Genomic DNA, 20,837 nt, shown 5'->3' with positions numbered 1-20,837 from the left:
ACAAACAACATATGCAATCTAACAGAGGATTGGTGACTAACTTAATGTATGTGCAATTCCAAATTCTTTCAACTATATATTACCAAGAACTGAGAAACAGGGTCCTTTATTTTTATATGTGTATGAAACAACAAATACTCATAGTTACTAATAGACTGCTTTATTACATACAATTTTGATCAAGTACAAAGGCATTTCATTGTTTTTCCTTTCAATGGATAACAAACTCAGTAAACACAAAATTGTTTTTGCCTCTATTTATAATGATGACAGTAAAGGCAGTAATTATGCCAGTGATGATGTATTGACTTACTTCGACCTGCTGAACTGTCCTCTCTGATCTCTTTCCCATTTCCTATGTTACGAGTTACTTTTGTATTCCTGTTCCAATGTTTCAGTCACTTGTTTCAAGTTATGTAGCTGTCTCATTTTTGTTTTCCTGTTACCCATTCTGTTTCTGTCATCAGTACTACCAGCAAACCTCAATGGTCCATTCTCTTTCTCTGATAAACCTTTTGGTTTTGAAATATACCAAGATTATTTGGACTTCTTTTCCAAGGTTGATCTGCTCATTACATCTTACATTAAATTATAATTACCATCAATTCATACGCTTTGCAGTTTGTACCCTGATCAGATTCTTTCAAAACAGGTTCATCTTACAAGTCTTCAAGTTTCTTCTAGCCATACTTCCTCACTGTCTGTTTCATGAGACAGTGATAAAATTTCCATTTCCATTAAATGAAGACAACTTTTCAATTGAACTCATGTTAGTACTCGAAACTAAAGGCCAGTAGAGATTATAGTTTGTATCATCGGCAAATTCTGGTGAGCTATTTGAGATTGGCCCATGCAGTTCTTCATGGGTGTAGTAATGGGCCACATAATAACGTCGATAAAGTACAGCAGCAATGACCATTAGTGCTACAAAAAAAGCAAATGTTCTGTTATGTACTCTTTAAGTATTTCTCAACAGAGTTGACAAAAATGTAAAATGATAAGAGAGTACAGATTCATTTTTCATAACATTTACAACTTAGTTTAGAATGTAATGTATTTCTGTGAGTTCTTACTATAAGAAAAAATGAAATATGATATCTTTAAAATATTTTCACATCTTCCCTTATGAAGATAAAGCAAATACATGCAAAAATGTGCAACCTACTGAAGAGAAAGATAGTTTACATTTATCTTTTACACAATACAGCTCCTTTCTACCATTTTCATGAAAGCTAAATAAAAAAAATGTATATTAACAAGAGAAAGGAAATAAAATGTTTGTTAGAGATAAAAACTACAAGTAATTTAATTTTCATTAACCCATAGATGTTTCAGCACTTGATGTGTGATCTTCATTTATCTTTCTTATTATTCTTACTGAATAGTTTTTGTGAAATCATAGCATCTTTTCAATGTTCATATGACTTTGGTTTAAGGGTGTTTCTCCAGTGATTCTCCGCCCAGCCCATGTATTGATATCGAAGACAGGTCAGAGATACTTGACGTTCATACTGCTGCAAGGAAGCATGTCATGTGGATGCATCCACAGATGTGAGACTGCCTATAAATGCGACGGTTCATATTTGCCAGTTAGTCTCTCATCAGCCTTTAAACCCTTTAGTTATGCACTACTGAACAGTAGAGTTCTGACCTTGACTGTATTACATTTGTGATACGGGTTGCTCACTCGACCATTGTATATGCTTACAACAGCTTTTCTATACTCTGCTCTTGTGTTTGGTTAGCCACTCATTTTGTGAACTCCATCATCATTGACCTTAGGAACTGCACGTTTATTCCACAATCAGTGTGAGGATCATAAAATGTATTCCACCCATGCAGATCAGGTTAGAAAAGTGGCAAACAGGACTTTCTCACCATGCAATTACTCCAGTGAAGCAAAGACCCTGACTTTCTACAATTGCAGCAGCAGCAGTTGTAGTTGCAACAGCAAGAGCAAGAGAAACAGGGAGAATTCCACCAGCAACAGCAGAAATTGCTGTTACAACTACTAAAAAACCAATAGCAGTTGTCAAATGCAGTTTACTCATCTCTTCCTCCACCATTCAGTTGCTTCAACTAAGCACACAGCAGTTGGGAGGTCTATTTACATTATTTTGTTCTTCACTGAAAGGTAATTCAATAACTGACACTGAACATCAGTGTGCACTCTTGCTGTCTTCTAATAATAAACTGTAGGAAGGGCTACGGAAACTAAGCCCACACTAGAACCCCTGTAGTTTGAGATTTTCTTATGTTTGTGTTTTGCTGACTGACTATTACTGCCAACAGACCCCCGTCATTGCAGCTAGGCTCAAGTTTAATCAATGCATTGAGCAATATAAGCAATCCTACACAACATGGGCTGCTGACTTATAAGTGATGCAAGGGTGATTTTTCCTGTAAATAGTGTGGTGCATTGTATATAGAATTGTTAATCCATGATGTTATTATACATCTTGCAACTGACAGACATTATTGTGAAGCCTTTAGAATCATCTGATCCAATCCTGACCAATATTCTAACAATTACCAAAACCCACCAATTACAGTGTCTACAAGTTATATTCCAAGATTCTTCTAGTGTCAACTTTCTTGGTGTTAGTAGTGGCTATTGTGTTCTATGATCAACTGGTGACATCCATTCAATGTCATTATCTGACTTACTCAGCAGCTGTTTGCCCAGTAGTCCAGAGACAGGGGATTCAGTTGTTAGTGCAGTAGGTAGTGATCCACTGCTCTTGTCATTGATAGGCACCCAAAACAGAAGCTCGTTGTTTGCTCCCAGATTTTCCCAAAGCAAGCAGAGGCTCATGCACCAGTTTCCTCCCCATCATTGTTGAAGGGTCCCTGAAAAGTTCATTCCATCAAATTAAGTTCAGATTGGAGCCCATGACATCAATGGCATCAGTGCCCTTTCTGTGACATCATCTGTTTTGCATGCCACAAACCAAGATACCTTGCATGTTTCTGAAGCTGTTGGCATGCAACAAGTACAATAATGGCTGTCAGTGCACTGCACCCTATCTTTACGATGATCACAGTAGCAGTAGACGGGATGCATAAGATCATATTGCAGCTGGAAATTAATAGAGCAACAGCAAAGCTCCAGCTGGACACAGGCATGACTGTCCCTGATTGATGCAGACATGTACCAACACACTGACTCTCCACATCTGTGGCACTCTCAACGCTGAGTGTGATGCACAGTGGCCAGTTAATCCCATTGTGGGAGCAGATTGTGGCTGAAGATAAGTACAAAAAATGTAGCTTGGCAACTAACCAGCTGGTAGTCAACTCTTGAATGACAATTAACATTTTTGGGTTAGATGCTTTTGTGCTTTTTGGTTTCCAGAATCAAGTCATAGTGATTCTCCCTTCAGTGGGATACCATTCACAGCACTTGATACATTATGTGCATAATACAAGCAACTGCGTGAACCTACAATAGGTTGTGCAACAGGTTTCCAAGCCTACATACTCCTTTGAAGCAATCAGCAGTGCTTAAGTTTTACAGAACATGTCCAGTGCCTTTTGCTATGTGCTATCAAGTTAACGTGGAACAGGCTAGATTGCAAAATATGGGAGCCATATCCCCAATGTCATCTAGCCAGTGGGCAATGCCAATGGTTGGAGATAAGAAGCCAAATGTCTCACTAGAATTTATGATCATTTTCAGTCTACCATTAATGCTCAAGATTCTGCCTCCGTATCTGAGTGGTCAGAATAGATGGCTGCCATTTGAAGCCCCCAAGTTTGCTTCCCAGGGATATTTTCTGCATGGTACGGGGTGCTCTCAGCTTTACAATGACAATTGAGGAGCTACCTGCCAAGCAGTAGTTGTTTCACAGCCTGGAAAGTCTGCAAAATAACTGGGAGTGCTGTGTGCTGACTACATGATCCCCCCTACTGCATCCGCATGATGCAGAAAGGTGGAGGATGACACAAAAGCGAGTCAACATCCCTCGGCTTCACTGGCTGGACAAGGAACTCATTTTATCAATGCTCAAACGAATGTTGATCTGTATCCAGTTCCTAAGTCGGAGACATTGTAGCCAAAATAGGCTTGGGGGCCATTATTTTCTAAAGGTAGATCTCACTGTCACTTGTTTCTGGTTACCTGTAGATACTCAGACAAGACAGTTTTTAGTGAGTGACACACAATTCAGCACACATCATTAGAACAGGTTGCCATTTTGGGTTGCATGCACTCTCATGGTATTTCAGAAATACCTTGAACAACTCATCCAAGGTATCCCCAACTGTAATTATTTAGATGACTGCTAACTATGGGGACACCATGGAGAAGTACCTGCACATCCTACAGAAGCTGTCCGAGCGGCATCTGGCCTATTGAGCTGTGTCAAGTATTTGGGACATATATTACGCAAAGAAGTGCTCACACCTACACAGGATCATATGGATGCAGTCACTAACTTACCAGCTCCTGAGAACCACAATGAACTACAGTTGTTCCTTGGCAAAGTAAATTATTACGCAAAATTTATTTTCAATGTGGCCCAGATTTCATATCTGATTAATCAATTGCGTAACAAAAGTGTGTGGCCTGAGGCATGCCAAATGACTTTCTCCCCACTTAAAAAATGCCTTAGGATGGTCCCTTGCTTACAAATGTTCCATGCTGGCAAATGTTTAATATTTGTCAGTGTTGTATCAGTTGTGGGTCTGGTGCTGCACTATCACACAAATATACCAACAGTACTGAACAGCCCATTGTATTTACATCTAAAACATTAAATGGAACACAGAGAAAATATTCACACATTGAGAAAGAGGTGTCAGTTATTATATAGGGAGTCATGAAATTTAAAGTGAATCTGTATGGTATTAAGGTTCACCTAATCTCCAATCACAAGCCCCTAATTCCGCTGTTCAGACCCTATTTGAAACTTCTCAATAAGATAGTGCGCCAGCTAGAATGCCGAGTGGTGTTCCTAAGTAATTATACCTATGACATCCATTATTGGTCCACCATGCAGCACTCAACCACTGATTCATTTTCCCACTTGCTGTGCGGCTCAGATGCAGAGTCTGGTAGGTACAAAATAAGGAGTTTCACCATAAACATAAATCAACAATACACTTATGAATTTCTTATTATGACACATGAGGTAGCAAAAAAAAGGGGGAATGCCCCACTACTCTGCAGGGTGTTGTCTGCCGTATGGTGGGGTTGGCCTGAGCAACTGCCAATTAGGAATGGTGCACCTATTTTTCATGACAGCAGAGGCTTAATGTCAATAAGCGCATCATTTCCTGAGCTATGGAAGTTTCAGGTGGTTTCAGGTGGTAGTTCCCCCCACACTCCGCCCCTGCATACTGAAGTTCCTACACCCTGCACATTGGAGAACGTGCAGAATGAAGGCAATAGCTGACGCCACCACAGAACACACCATCCAGAAATGCCAAGCCTCCTCCCAAAATCACCCAGCCCCTGCACATCATTTCAACCTTTATCATGCCCTGACCACCCTCAGCAAAGAGTGCATGTCAATTTTGCTGGACCATTCCAGGAAGCAATGTAGTTGCTACTTGTTGATGCCCTTTCTAACTTACCACATGTAGCACAGATGGTTACCACTACTGCAACAAATACTATCTGTGCCCCGTCCATAATACTTGCAAAAGAGGGTGCACCTTAACCCTTAATTATGACAAACGCCCTCAGCTCATGGTATATGCAAAACTGGACTTCTGTAGAACAGTGACATTGAGCAACTGACGACTGCCCCTTCCAACCTGTGTCCAATTTGGAAGCTACAAGAATAGACAGGAGCTCCACACAAAGATGCACAAGATGATGATGATGACAGCCAGTCCAGGGAAGCACTCACCAGCTTCCTTGGCATATTCTGGTCCACATCCATAAATGGATGTAGTCTGGCCATAGTTTTACATGGACCTGCTGTGCCTAACTCAGCAAGCCCACTACCTATGGTCCCACATTTGAACTCACTTTTGGCTCGAATCCCTGGTGAACTCAAGGCATTTTTGTTGGCAACAGGTGGTAACAAACATTTGAGGTTGTTGGAAACTGGGAGCACTTACTCATGCATCAAAATCAGCTCCGGCTGCATTGAGGCATACCATACCCCCACCCCTTCCACACAGCTGCCTGCTGGGCATGACCTACATAATAATGCCAGGGGCAAGCATGTGCCACAGCCTGCCACCTGCTGCTACAGCATCCACTAATACATTAGTCATCAATAGGGGGTAGACAATGACCAAAAATGGGAACAGACTGAAGTGGCCCCACTTCCAGATCCCACTGGTTTCACAGGTAGCCCTGCCTTTGACAGATTAGGTGATGTTTGTGACTGGACTGGAGTAGGTGGTAGTGGGAGGATGAATGGGACAGGTCTTGCATCTTGGTCTATTACACGGGTATGGGACATCAGGCCATTTTCATAAAACTAAATCAGTCATTTTAAGGAATTAAGTTTCCCTAGAACACATGTACCACCGAATGATTGTTTACATGGAGGACCATCAAATGGAAGGGGCAGAGTTATTTATATGTTTTCCACATGCTTCATGTAGAAAATGCTCAAAATGGTGAATTTCTTCAGCAGTTCCTCACCATTACATTTGAATGTAAGGTCAAGCCTCATAGTAGCATACACATACCCAGTTTTCCCTTGTTCTAAGAATTTGCAGCCAAGTAGGTGTCCCAACCAGAGAGGCAAAGAGGCCACTCTGTGGCAAGGCTGCACCAATGGTTTGTTCCCTCCACCTGTTACGCTGGCTGTTGGGACCTACTTGTGAACTGCAGACACATACTACAGTGTGACACCTGAGTTTACAAATGGGACCAATAGCCACATTCCACCCCTTCAGTTGCTGATCTTGGTTGCCCTCATTTCACAGACGGTGTTGTGGAAAGCACTGTCATTTTGTTACTGAAGTGTTATCTCTCATCCCTTTGTAAATTAGTATGATTCACCTTCAGAAGCTTGCAGAAGTCATGTTGTTGCTAGCGAACAATTATGCTGCTTGTACAGCGAGCACCCAGTACTGTGATCTCACAAACTGTAATGATGTAAGTTTTGTTATCTAACCCCAGTGCCTGTTTTCATTACACAGATCTCACATCTAGCATCTTATCATTCTCTCTAGGGAATGGACATAATCTCATTTAACTTCAATGTGTTTTGATGTACTTTCTTTTTTTAATTCCTTCTCCTACAGGAAGATGGCTTCAAGCCAAGTCACTCAGATTTGTGAGTGCATGTATAAAATTTGTCACTTTCGTGTCTTTTACTGCAATATCTACGCCTACTTTAATAATATTTATTGTCTATCACCACCCTCCACAACTCCCTCCCACCCACCACCACACAGAATCCAGAACCTAAACACACCCGCAACACAGTCATGAACCTTTCATCCAGAAGCCTTAGCCCCACAGAAATAGCAGTCCTTTCCAAAGCCCTCACCTTTTGCCCTTCTTCCAAATTTAATCATGCAGGACTTGTTAAAGACCTTCTCTCCTCCTCCTGGTCCCTACAATGGAAAAACATTTTCGTCACCAACTTTACCAATCAGACTCAACCAAAGACATATACTGAACCTTGCCTAACTCAGTTCACTCCTCCATCGAACCGTGAACCACACCCACTGCCCCCAAACCATACCCTGTTAAATTTCCAGAATTTCTTAACCTCACACCTTGCCTCACCATCATTCCCCAAATCCCACAACATACAGACTAGCATTATATCCACAGAAAGAACCACAGTCCACCATCTAAAAACTGATTGCGACTTCACTATCCGACCCGCGGACAAATGCTCCACCACTGTTGTTGTGAACCACAAGGATTACCTGGTGGAAGGACTCTGCCAGCTGTCAGATACTTCAACCTACAAACCCTGCCACACTGACACCATCCCAGTAATCCAGCAGGATCTCCACTCACTACTTAAATCCTTAGGCCCATCCCAGAACCCCTCCCCTGGAGTCACCCCTACCAATCCCTGCACTCCTACCTTCTACATGCTTCCTAAAGTCCATAAACCTAACCACTCAGGACGTCACATTGTGACTGGTTACTGTGCCACCACTGAGAGAATCTCTGCTCTGGTAGACCAACACCTTCAATCTATTACCCGGAACCTACCCTCCTATATAAAAGATACCAACCATTTCCTCCACTAGCTCTGTCTCTTTACCACTTGGTGCCCTGCTCGTCACTTCTGATGCCACCTCCCTGTACAATAACATTCCTAATGCATGTGGCCTTACAGCTGTTGAACACTACCTTTCCCAACGCCCGATGGATCCCAAACCAACAACCTACTTCGTGGTCACCACCACCAACTATATCCTCACCCACAATTACTTCTCCTTTGAAGGTATTACCTACAAACAAATCCAGGATACAACTATGGGCACCCGCATGCAACCATTCTATGACAAACCTACGCATGAGCCATCCACAGGAATCATTCCTAAAAACCCAGAATCCTAAACCCCTCACATGGTTCAGATTCATTGATGACATCTTTGCTATCTGGATCGAAGGTGAGGGCACCCTATCTACATTCCTCCAGAACCTCAAGAACTTCCCCATTTGCTTCATCTGGTCATACTCAACCCAACAAGCCACCTTCCTAGATGTTGACCTTCACCTCGAAGTTGGATACATCAGTACCTCCACCCATATCAAACCTACTAACCACCAGCAATACCTCTACTTCAACAGCTGCCGCCCATCCCGTACCAAGAAGTCCCCTCTGTACAGTCTGGCCACCCATGGTCACCGCATCTGCAGTGTCTGTGATGAGTAGTCACTCTCAAAATATACCGAGGGTCTCACTGAAGCCTTCACTGTCCGTAATTACCCTCCCAACGTTGTACAAAAAAATATCTCCCATGCCTTATCTTTCCAGTCTCCAACCACCTCCCAAAGTCTCACTGGCCGGCCACAGAGGAGTATTCCCCTCATAACTCAGTACCACCCAGGACTGGACAGCTGAATTACATTCTCCACCAGGGTTTTGATTACCTCTCGTCGTGCCCTGAAATGAGAAATGTCTTGCCCACTATCCTTCCCATCCCTCCCACAGTGGCATTCTGCTGTCCACTGAACCTACACAACAAACCCATCCATGCTTACACAACTCCTGCTCCCAATCCCTCACCACATGACTCATACCCCTGTAATAGACCTAGATGCAAGACCTCTCCTATACATACTCCCACCATCACCTACTCCAGTCCGGTCACAAACATCACCTACCCAATCAAAGGCAGGGCTACCTGTGAAAACAGTCATGTGGTCTACAAGCTAAGCTGCAAGCAATGTGCTGCATTCTATATAGGCATGACAACCAACAAGCTGTCTGTCCACATGAATGGCCGCCAACAAACTGTGGCCAAGAAACAAGTGGACCACCCTGTTGCTGAACACACTGCCAAACATGATATCCTTCATTTCAATGACTGCCTCACAGCTTGTGCCATATGGATCCTTCCCACCAACACCAGCTTTTTGGAATTGCGCAGGTAGGAACTTTCCCTGCAATACATCCTATGTTCCCGTAACCCTCCCGGCCTCAACCTTTGTTAGTCACTGTTCTCACCCATCCATCCCATTCCCTGCTCCCATTCTAGCACTACACAGCTGTCATTCCACCACCACACCCAGTATTTTTATTTATTTCTCTCTATTTCTCTCCTTTTTCACTACTTCCCCCCCCCCCTTCCCCACCTCTCCCCTGCCCTCTGCCTAACCTGCAACACTTCACTGTCCACCATCCCCACCATACTATCCCTCCCCCTCCCTGCTCCAGCCTCCTCCTTACCCCCACCCAGTTGCCACTACCATCATGCTCTGGTCCTACCATCTTGCTCTGGTCTGCTGCTCGCAGTGTGGCTTCAATTACCTGAGACTGCAATTGTGTGTGTGAGTTTCATTTGCGTGAGTTTGTGTGTGGGCGTACGTGTGTGTATTCTTGACGAAGGCCATTGGCCGAAAACTTTAAGTGTGAAAGTCTTTTTGTTGTGCCTATCTGCGACTCAGCATCTCTGCTATATGGTGAGTACCAACTTTCCTTCTCAGAATATTGTTACTGTCTATTGTGTTTTATAAGTTTTCCTCTATCTCTGTCATTAAATGAAGCTATCAACTGGGTGATGAAACAGCTGCAGAGAGGAGGAGACCAACGCCTTTATGGCCCAGGGATCACAAATCAGCAGGTGAATGTAACTTCCCATCTGACAGGGAAAGGCGTTTTGCAGAAAAACATCATACCACATCAGTCACCCAGTTCAGACAACAGACCAACATTTACAAGCACCACCATCTGGCCCAGCTGATCACCTCCAGGAACAACTGCAGGAGCCTTTGTTGGGGATTCTGGCACTTCTTTCTCCTGTTCTTCGACAAAATTAGCACAGGTTGGGCCATTTCTGGTCCTAGGTGCCAATTAAAGGGGGAAGGGTTTAGTATCCAACAGTGATTCGGATTCCTCAAGCAGCCCTATTATCATTATGGAAGACAAGTCAGAGATACTAGGGCTCCTTAGTCCAGCCGTAGCTTTCTCCCATGAGTGGTGCAATTGCTACCACAAGATGTCACGTGAAGCCGTCCACTGACATGAGACAGCCTATAAGTACTGTAGCCCATATTTGCCACTAGCACATTGGACTTTGATTCGGGAGGTTGACAATTCAATCCTGCATCCGGCCATCCTGATTTAGGTTTTCCGTGATTTCCCTAAATCACTCCAGGCAAATGATGGCATGGTTCTTTTGAAAGGGCATGGCCAATTTCCTTCCCCATCCTTCCCTAATCCGATGAGACCAATGACCTTGCTGTTTGGTCTCGTCCCTCAAACAACCCACTCTGCCCCCCCCCCCCCCTCTCCCCATATTTACCAATCAGTTTCTCACTAATCTTTGAAGGCTTTAGTTACTCACCATTGAACAGTAGAGTTCTGACTTTGCTTGTATTATGCTTGTGATTTGGATTGCTCCCTGAACTATTGTATACACTTAAGATGACTTTGCTACACCCTGGACTTGTTTTTGGTTAGACATTCACTTTGTGAACTCTGCTGACATTGACATCAGGAACCACCTATTCATCCCATTGGTCTCTGCATTACCACCAGTGTGAGAGGAAAAAAAATTGTGTTCTGTTTATGCAGAGTAGGACAGAAAAAAATAGTGATAATATAACATTAATTTATGTTAGTATACATAATTAGCTAAATGATGTGACACACACTACACAATTGAGAAACAAAACATTATGTGTCTGTTATTTATCCTGTGCTGAAAATTTAGGTCCATAATACTCATTTGAAAAATAAGGTAATCATTGTGTTATATATTCCTGTACATCGCATAACATTATTAGTTATTTTGTGCTGGTGCTGAAATATTTTACACAGCTTGTAATCTGCAAAGAACAAAACATTATTCTATTTTTCTGTTTTTTTTTTTCATTTCAGATTGAAAACTGCTGTATCATACTGAATTTTTCAATCTGATATGAAAGAATGATGGAAAATTAGCTCTTCATTTCAGAGTAGCACTTATACCCTATGCCCTTGATTATTGGCTGGATGTAATCCAATCTCTGTCTTCCCTACAATTTTATCCTCTACAGTTCTCTCTAGTACCAAGGAGGCCATTCATGGATATCTTAGCACATATTCTATCACACTGTCCCTTCTTCCTGTCAGTGTTTTCCATAAGTTGCTTTCTTCACTGATTCTATGAAGAATCTCCTCGTTGTTTATCTTATCAGTCCACCTAATTCTTCTGTAGCACCACATCTAAAAGGCTTAATTCACTTCTGGTTTTCCACTCTCCATGATCCACTACCATATAACACTGTGCTCCAAATGTACATTCTCAGAAATTTCTTCCTCAAATTAGGGCTCAATTTTGATACAAACAGCCTTCTCTTGACCAGGAATTCTCTCTTCAGCTGTGACAGTCTGCTTTTTATATCATCCTTGCTTTGTCCATCATGGATTATTTTGCTGCCAAGGTAGCAGAATGCCTTAACTTTGTCTACTTCATGACCAACAATTTTGATCTTAAGCTTCTCACTATTCTCGTCACTGCACTTCTCATTACTTTTTTTCTTTTTATGGTTAACTCTCATTTCATGTTCTGTTCTTGTTCCATTTATAAGATCTTGTAATTCTTTACTTTCACTGAGGATAGCAATATCATCAGTGAATCTTATGACTGATAGCCTTTCACCTTGAATTTTAATACTATTCTTGAACCTTCCTTTTATTTCTGTCGTTGCATCTTCAGTTTATAGACTGAACAGCAGGAACAAAAGAATGCTTCCCTGTCTTACAGCTATTTTAATCTGAGCACTTCATTCTTGGTCATTCAATCTTATTGTTCCTTCTCGGTTCTTGTACACCTTTTATGTCACCCATCTTTCCCTGTAGCTTACTCCCAATTTACACAGAATTTCGAACATTTTGCACAGTATCACAATGTTGAAGGCATCCTCTAGATCTACAAAACCTGTGAGCATATATTGATTTTTCTTCAGTCTTGTTTCCATTATCAAGTGCAAAGTCAGAACTGCCTCTCTGGTGCCTTTACCTTTCCATCTTCATCTAACAGATCTCCAGTTTCCTTTCCCATTTTTCTGTATAATATTCTTGCCAGCAGCTTGGATGTATAAGATGTTAAGCTGATAGTGTGATAGTTTTTGCATGTATCTGCTCTTGCTGTCATTGGAATTATGTGGATGATATTTCTTTGAGAGTCTCGTGGCACATCATCAGTCTCATAAATTCAACACACCAACTTGGATAGTCATTTGGTTGCCATTTTCCCCAATGATATTAGAAATTTCAATTAATTTTATCCACACCTTCTGCTTTTATTTGATATTAAGCCTACCAAAGGACTTTTCAATTCAGTTTCTTCTTCTATCAAATCATCAGGTAAGTCCTCCCCCTCTCTCTGACTCTACTAGCACAAAATAATTGATGGCATTATGTTAGGTAAATATAACAGTGTAACTCCTACTTTCCAAAGAGTATTGTGGACTTAATTTTCAACACAAAAGAAATAACTGATATATAGTATTTCATGGTTCAACTGTAACATTTGTGCCACATCCTCAAGCAGTATATTGTAAAGCAACAGGGTAATGGCTAAATTTCATATGTGAAGTATTCAATACCGCATTTCATGTACACATTATATTACATGTTTAAATTTGACTTACATGATACTTTTGGGCAAATAAAATAAAAGCTACATTCAGAATTAATAGCAATTATTTCTTTCAGACATTGTTTCCTGCAGTATGTAATCCACAATATGTCCTTCATCCTCGCATTTCTTTTTGAAATATGATGTGTGTAGTTGAAAATTTGTGATATGTATACTAATGTAATGTAAATTGACATTGATTCATCACTAATTTTCTCAAAGCTTTAAGCAGAATTAATATGAACATCCACAGGAAGTTATCATATCACAAAAACTTTTCAGGAAGATCAATAAAAAAAAAAGAAAAAAAAATTGAAGACAGCCCAAAAGGTGCTGAAGTACATCTAGGCAAAAGAAACATAAACTGACTATATTGAATTAGTTGGAAATTCTCTCCAATTTTTCTTTGCAAGCATGAAATTAAGAATAGCTACAATACCGGTATCCAAAAGACAACTGTGAAATTAATAATGAAGTTGGTTTCTCCTTTATGTAATTTAATGCACATAGGTGAACTGTATTTTTTCACTTTGGTATTAGACACTATTTTAACTAAGTTACTCTAACTTCACACCTCCTCAGTAATATGATCAAGAGATACTATTGACGGAGTTGATATTGTTAGTTAAAATCAAAAATCAACCTTGACCAAGAATGCAAAGAACCTGATCAGGTTAACAGAATCCAAGATAACAACAAAATATATGAATAGGTGATTCAAAACAAACAAAGTAATTATAAATCTTTCAGCAACAAATCTTATGCAATTATTGGTGGCAGATATAACCTAAAGACTGCTGGAACTACAACTAAACATTTCAAATTAATGAAACTGCAAAGATAATTAACATACACATTTTCAGGGTATGGTGCCACATCATAAGGCAAATTAATAATCACTGAATAAAATTATGTTGAAGCCATGGTTGCAGCAGTACTGGTAGACTCAGAAGGCCATTGCAACCATGGCTGAAATTTCAGTTTCATTCAGTGATTGTGATTTTACAAGATGAAGTGACACAAACCCAGAAAATTTTATGCCAATGGACATACAGCTGCAGAAGCTTGCACATTTATGTGTAAGTGAACAGGCATTTGAGATGGAGTGAGCATACACACCAATTGCTCAAGAAATTACGTTCAATACATTTCATTCATTTCTATACCGAAGGACAAGAAGAAAATATTGTTACACATTTCATCCTATGGTATTTTATGGTCAAACACTGTGAGAATAAACTGTCTATAATGCAGAAGAAGCTATCTATGAAAACAGTTGATAGCGTTAGTAACTGACAATTTCACAAGGGTTGTTGAAAAAGTATCTGACTTTTATTTATAAAATCAGTCTTTATTCAGATACAGTTGTTTGACACTAGTCACCTTCAAAGTAGTCCCCTTCAGCTTCTACATAGCTATCCTAATGTGGATGCCTCTGCTGGAACCATTGCTGGAGAGCCTCTTTCGATATGCTGCACAGCTACTCCATCAAATTCTGCATAATGTTTTCCCTGTTCTGAAATCTGGTGCCTTTCAGAGTCTGTTTCAGCTTAGGGGAAAGCCAGAAGTCACTCAGTACTAGGTCAATGGAACAAGAAAGCTGACAAAACAAAACTATTTTGTGTTTGGCCAAAAAACTCTGAATTAAAGAACGGTGAGTGGGTGCGTTATTATGGTGAAGGTGCCAACTGCCCACTGTCCAAAGTCCAGTCGTTTGCAACTCATTGCCTCATGGAGGCAATGCAGAACCTCTTGGTAGTACTCCTAATTGATGACAGAACCGTTTGGGGCATACACATGATAGACTACACCACTGTAGTCAAAAAAGACTTACAGTATGACTTTCACATTGTTGTGGATTTGTCTCACTTTTTTGGGTCTCAGGGATGATGGATGCTTCCATTGTGATGATTGGAACTTGTTTCAGGGTCATACCCATAAAACCAGAACTCATCACCAGTGATCTATGCGTTAATAAAGTTGGGGTTACTGTTCACAGTATTCAGAATGTCCTGTGCGATCTCCGCACAAAGTTACTTTTGCTCAGTTGTTAGCAACTTTGGCAGAAATTTTGCTAAGATCCTCCTGAGGTCCAAATGTTCCATTAAAATGGAATGAATGGATCAAGTAGTAATTTGAACCTCATCCGCAAGTTCTTGATCATGATTCATCTATTCTGCATCATGAGGGTCCACACATGATCAATAAGAACCTCATCTGCAGATGTTGAGGGCCTACCTGGACATGCTTCGCTTTCCACTAATGAGCAGCCACCTTTGAAGCAGTTGCACTGCTCCTTTATCTGTGCGATACCCACTGCTTTTTCTACAAACACTTGTCAAATCTTGTGGATTGTTTCAACTTGAGAATCACCAAGCTTAAAACAAAATTTGATGCAGTTAAATTTTTCAACATTTTCTTTCATCTTGGCCACAGTACAAAACCTGAAGTCTATCACTTACACATGTTCATTTTTCAATGGCTAGTGAGTGACTGTTGTTTCTGCAGTCATGAAAAAAATCAGGTGTACACACTATGTATGTCTACAAACAAAGAGACTGCACATGTCGCAATACCATTGTTGGTTTCCAAAAAAAATAAGGTCTGATACTTTTTCAACAGTCCTTGTATAAGGTCTTTACAAGAATCAAGAGGCAAATGAAAAGTTTTGCAACAGAATACCTATTTATTTCATAAATCTAGAAACATCCATCTAATTTCACCAAGTCATGTACATCACAGACATACAAAGTGTAGCATACAGGATACAATATACTGCCAACAATTAATTTACAGTGTGTCTGCCAATGAAGAGCATGATGTTCAAAAATATCTTTAGTTTTTTTTGTGTTTGTAGTACTTTCTGCTATAAAGATGAATTTGCCTAAATTGTGAGTCATCAACAGTAGCTGCAAAACAGAAGCCATTATTCACAGTAGCTTTGAGCTTTTGCTCCTTTTCTAGTAAATGCATAAACATCCAAATACATGCAACTACAAGGTAATATAAGTTAAATAAATGGTTGTAACTTCATCATAAGTTGCATGGAGAAGTATCTATTTTTTATTCCTTGATGGTGACTAGTTTTCATTGGACACCTGTGTCCGCTTTCAGACCATCCATGCTGTAAGCGTGACAAATACAGGTACAGAAACTGCCCTTGCAGTAAGTAAAGTGGTATAAGGCTGGCTTAACAACAGCAAATTACACCACATAAGATGAAAATGTTTCACCTGCAGCATGTAAATAAATTAAATGAATGCAGTAGAATACTGCATTAGGCCAACATAGAAGGAAAGAATACCTTTTTGTATGTTAAAAGAGTCAACCAAAGCAATGAGGAATGGGTAGCCAGGATTAAGGGACAGTAAAAAGTGTATCAGTGATTGGATTTAACAACTTTTGCTATGTGCTCAGAAAATACTTTATACTAGACTGTTACACTTCGTGAGGATCTCAACAAATGTTTGAATAGTTTCAAAGGAAAACAGAGTGAGTCTCACCTACTGCCAGTATTAGCAGAGAAACCCCCATTACTGCAGCAAATATTTCACTGTCTCCAAATATCCCACCATTTTTATTAATCCTGTACACTTCACATGGAGGAAGCTGCTCTACTCTCAAACTGGAAAGTACAAGTCCATCAGTACTTGAAGGCCAGTGGCAAGTAGGCCAGTGAATGGTGACGAAAGTGCAATCCCCATTCTCTGCAAACACCAAAATAATTTTCAGAAAAATAATTCACTTTTTTGCAACGTTAAATTAAAATGAAATAGTAATAAATATTTATACAACAATAAAAATGTAATTTATCATTTATGATCTGAAGATCACATTTTACACAATTCTTACTGTATTTTTAGTTTTAGTTGGCTAGACTATAAAAGAAGCACAAAATGACACATCCAAACTACATTTATTAATCCTAGGTCTTATAGAAATAAAAAAGGAAAAAAAATTCTTGAGTGTTAGCAGACTAGGGGCACTTTCTTTCTAGTGAAGACAAAATCTGTTTATTATGAATCCTATGGACAGAAAACTCTGTAGCTCAAATAAAATTTAGTATTCGTTTTAATATGATATGCAGTACATGATTCAATATTTCATATCATAAAGCAGCAGTTACAGAAGCCTCTTCAATGACTGTACATCACTATGTTTTTCTATTGTATTGTAACCACTAATTTATGGTAAAATTGTTGAGTCATGCCAATTTCGTGTAGACTTAGATCAGTTTCTTAGTAAAATATGTTAGCTGACTTGTATGTCACTGAACTTACATTTCAGGATTGGAATAAATGTAGCTACACTTTTATTTAAGTTTACATTTTTGATAGGGATAATCCATCATTTACAAAATGTGAAATGCACTTATATAGGAAACATATGACACAGATTCCAGAAGTAACATGAACTATACCTGAATGGCTTGGGGACAGAATACCTATCTTGTGAACCAGATTATCAAGGAAATTAAAATATGCTAATATATTTCCAAACAAAAACGACAGTAAGAACAGGAGAAATAACAGTGTTATTAAAAGAAGGAGACACAATGACGCCAATATCAGTGCCAACAAAAAATGCATTTGTAGCAGAAAATGTAAAAAAAAAGACATGGTGTCTACAGAAAAAACAGTTGACAATGAAGTAAATGGTACAACTTCTTAGTCAAAGGCAAAAGAATGAGAAGGCTCCAAGAAGAACATTACTATCACACACAGCAGAAACACTAGCACCACAAACACATGCAGCATCAGAAGCAGCACTTAAAAATACATCACCACCACACGAAGCAGGAACAAGAGCACAACACAGGCAGTTCCATCAAGACCAGTAGACAGTCCATAGTCAGCAGGAACATCAGTAGAAGTTAATAGAAGAATCACTAGAAGTGGAAGACCAATAAGCCTTAAGGAGTTCTGGTACTCTGACTGAACAAGAATCCAAATTTAACAAATGTAAGAGCACAAATAAATCCCTCTTGCAATGATTTAAAATTTATGAGTCACTCACTCCCCATTAAAAGTGACTGCAAGCAGGAGAAGCTTAGAATAAATGCAGTGCACTCATACAAAATACCAGATTTTTGTGTTTTCTTCCAGAATCTGAAATACACAAAAAAGCTTAGACCTACAAATATTTTTAAAAAATTACTAAGAAACTGTACATTTCTTCTCAGTAGCTGAGAACTAGCTCAAAGATGATTAAGTAGCTTATTTTTCTCTTCCACATTACCACTATGTTAGTAATTTCTGGACAACCAACAAAAAGGGAGGTGTCTGTCTAATACTTGCCAGAGACAACATTTGAGTGTAATCCCATACTACCGAGCGAGGTGGCGCAGTGGTTAGACACTGGACTCGCATTCGGGAGGACGACGGTTCAATCCCGCGTCCGGCCATCCTGATTTAGGTTTTCCGTGATTTCCCTAAATCGCTCCAGGCAAATGCCGGGATGGTTCCTTTCAAAAAGGGCACGGCCGACTTCCTTCCCCGTCCTTCCCTAACCCGATGAGACCGATGACCTCGCTGTCTGGTCTCCTTCCTCAAAAACCAACCAACCAACTAATCCCATACTTCAAACCAAATGACTGAACTATGAAAAACATTTTGAACATGCAACAGTAGAGATACAATTCTGGAAGCTCTTAGTTGTATACTTCTACCAATCACTTGATGGTAGCATACCAATATTTACTTCAAAACTATACACATAGTGTTAGAAATCTGTAGCTCAAAGTACACTAATACTTTACTGTGTCATGATCTTAACATATATGTTCTAAGAAAATCCTCAGCTTTGCAAAAAACTAGTGAATGTGTTAAAATGGCACAACATGGAAAGCATGACACACAGACCTACAACAGCAACAACTACTAGTTCCTCTGCTATTAGCAGCTTTTGTGTTAATACCAACATATCATCATTATGCACAGTAAATGGTATTTTTAATAGTATATCCAATCATAACTGTTTAACATTAAATATAGCTTTGTTATAAACACAGACAGAAACCTACAAAAACATTTCCAAATGGTCATTACTGTGCATAATGATGATATGTTGGTGTTAATGCAAAAACTGCCAATAGCAGAGGAACTAGTAGTTGTTACTGTTGTAGGTCTGTGTGTTACACTTTTCATGTTATGTAACAAAAATAATGTAGTAGCTCTCACACATTTTCTCCTTAAAACTGATTGAAGGAATGTTTATAGTGACGCTCACAATATGATACACAAATTCATAGGTATTCTATAGTATTGCTATGATGTGGTATTTCCCATCAGGTTTACATCTAATCAAATTGAAGACATAAAGTCTGTAAAGGAGTTGTGGTCATGTTACAGCACTTTCTTTAAGGTCACATAAAATTTATGATTTACAATTACTGGTTTTTGTCACTACCATCTTCAGATCTGCTACAAACAGAAAAACAGTGGAATAACAAGCTAAATTTAGTTAACTGATGCAATTTCTACAACAGACTCAGCAGTCCATACAAAAATAAAAAAGATGACATTATTAAGAGCCATGCACACAAGCCATAAACACCATAAAAATATCCTGATGTACTTATCAATGTCAGTATCCATAAATCTAGGTACATAATGAGTGTTGGTAATGGTCTGGGCACATCCTGTATTTATATAACTAACTGAAGCCGGTAGAGGGCACTAATGCTAGGGTGCATGAGTAACCAGTATCATAAATTCAATAGTTAAAATGCAGTATACGTGGTCACCAATGAAAATTATTTCATGTGACAAAAGAGGGCATCTGACAGTAAAACTTGGACTGACATACAATATGTAGAAATAAAATCCATACCAGCACTTAAAATCCACATAAAACATGCAAAGAGCAACAATAGAAAGCTCTTGGGCTGACAAAGTAAATAACACTTAATTGTGTAAAAGTCAGAATTGAATGAAAAGTTTAAAAGCAACATCACATCTATAAACTAAAACCATTCAGCATGACCATAACTGTAAGACAATTAACAAGATAATGACTATTAATTAAAATCGTTATAGTTTATAACGTATTAGAAGTGGAATCTCAGAGGTGCCACCTCATAGCTTCTCTGTAAAAAGCTTTTATTTTTAATCTGCCGGGAAGTTTCATATCAGCGCACACTCCGCAGTAGAGTGAAAATTTCATTTTAGAAACGTCCCCCAGGCTGTGGCTAAGCCATGTCTCCGCAATATACTTTCTTCCAGGAGTGCTAGTTCTGCAATGTTCGCAGCAGAGCTTCTGTGAAGTTTGGAAGGTAGGAGATGAGGTACTGGCGGAATTAAAGCTGTGAGGATGGGGGTGTGAGTCGTGCTTGGGTAGCTCAGTTGGTAGAGCACTTGCCCGTGAAAGGCAAAGGTCCTGAGTTCGAGTCTCGGTCCAGCACACAGTTTTAATCTGCCAGGAAGTTTCAATACATTGGAGATTATAGGAAAGAACGTATTAACATACAAGAAGATTAGTCAAGGAGAAATAGCAGAACTCATGAAAATTTTAGAATTTGTGTTGTCGTTACTCTCAATTTAACCACACGATTTTTTAATGAAAAGACAGACTCGCAATGGGCAACTGTTTTACAGGTATTTTATCTGAGA

At 39.6% G+C, this 20,837-nt stretch overlaps 1 protein-coding gene across 1 annotated transcript in view; it reads right to left on the bottom strand.

The window, feature by feature from the left end:
• Positions 1–236: 236 nt before the first annotated feature.
• Positions 237–20,837, bottom strand: part of LOC126235225 (uncharacterized) — a 112,904-nt gene continuing 92,303 nt past the window's right edge. The window contains exons 4-5 of the mRNA XM_049943955.1: positions 16,731–16,934; positions 237–924 (exon numbers count right to left, since the gene is read on the bottom strand). Of these exons, the coding sequence (XP_049799912.1) occupies positions 707–924; positions 16,731–16,934 (422 nt within the window). The 3' untranslated portion in view covers positions 237–706. The remainder of the gene's footprint in view (positions 925–16,730; positions 16,935–20,837) is intronic.

The sequence above is a fragment of the Schistocerca nitens genome, chromosome 2 (genome assembly GCF_023898315.1).
Source record: "Schistocerca nitens isolate TAMUIC-IGC-003100 chromosome 2, iqSchNite1.1, whole genome shotgun sequence".
Lineage (NCBI taxonomy): Eukaryota > Metazoa > Arthropoda > Insecta > Orthoptera > Acrididae > Schistocerca > Schistocerca nitens.
This window is presented reverse-complemented; position numbering and strand designations above follow the sequence as displayed.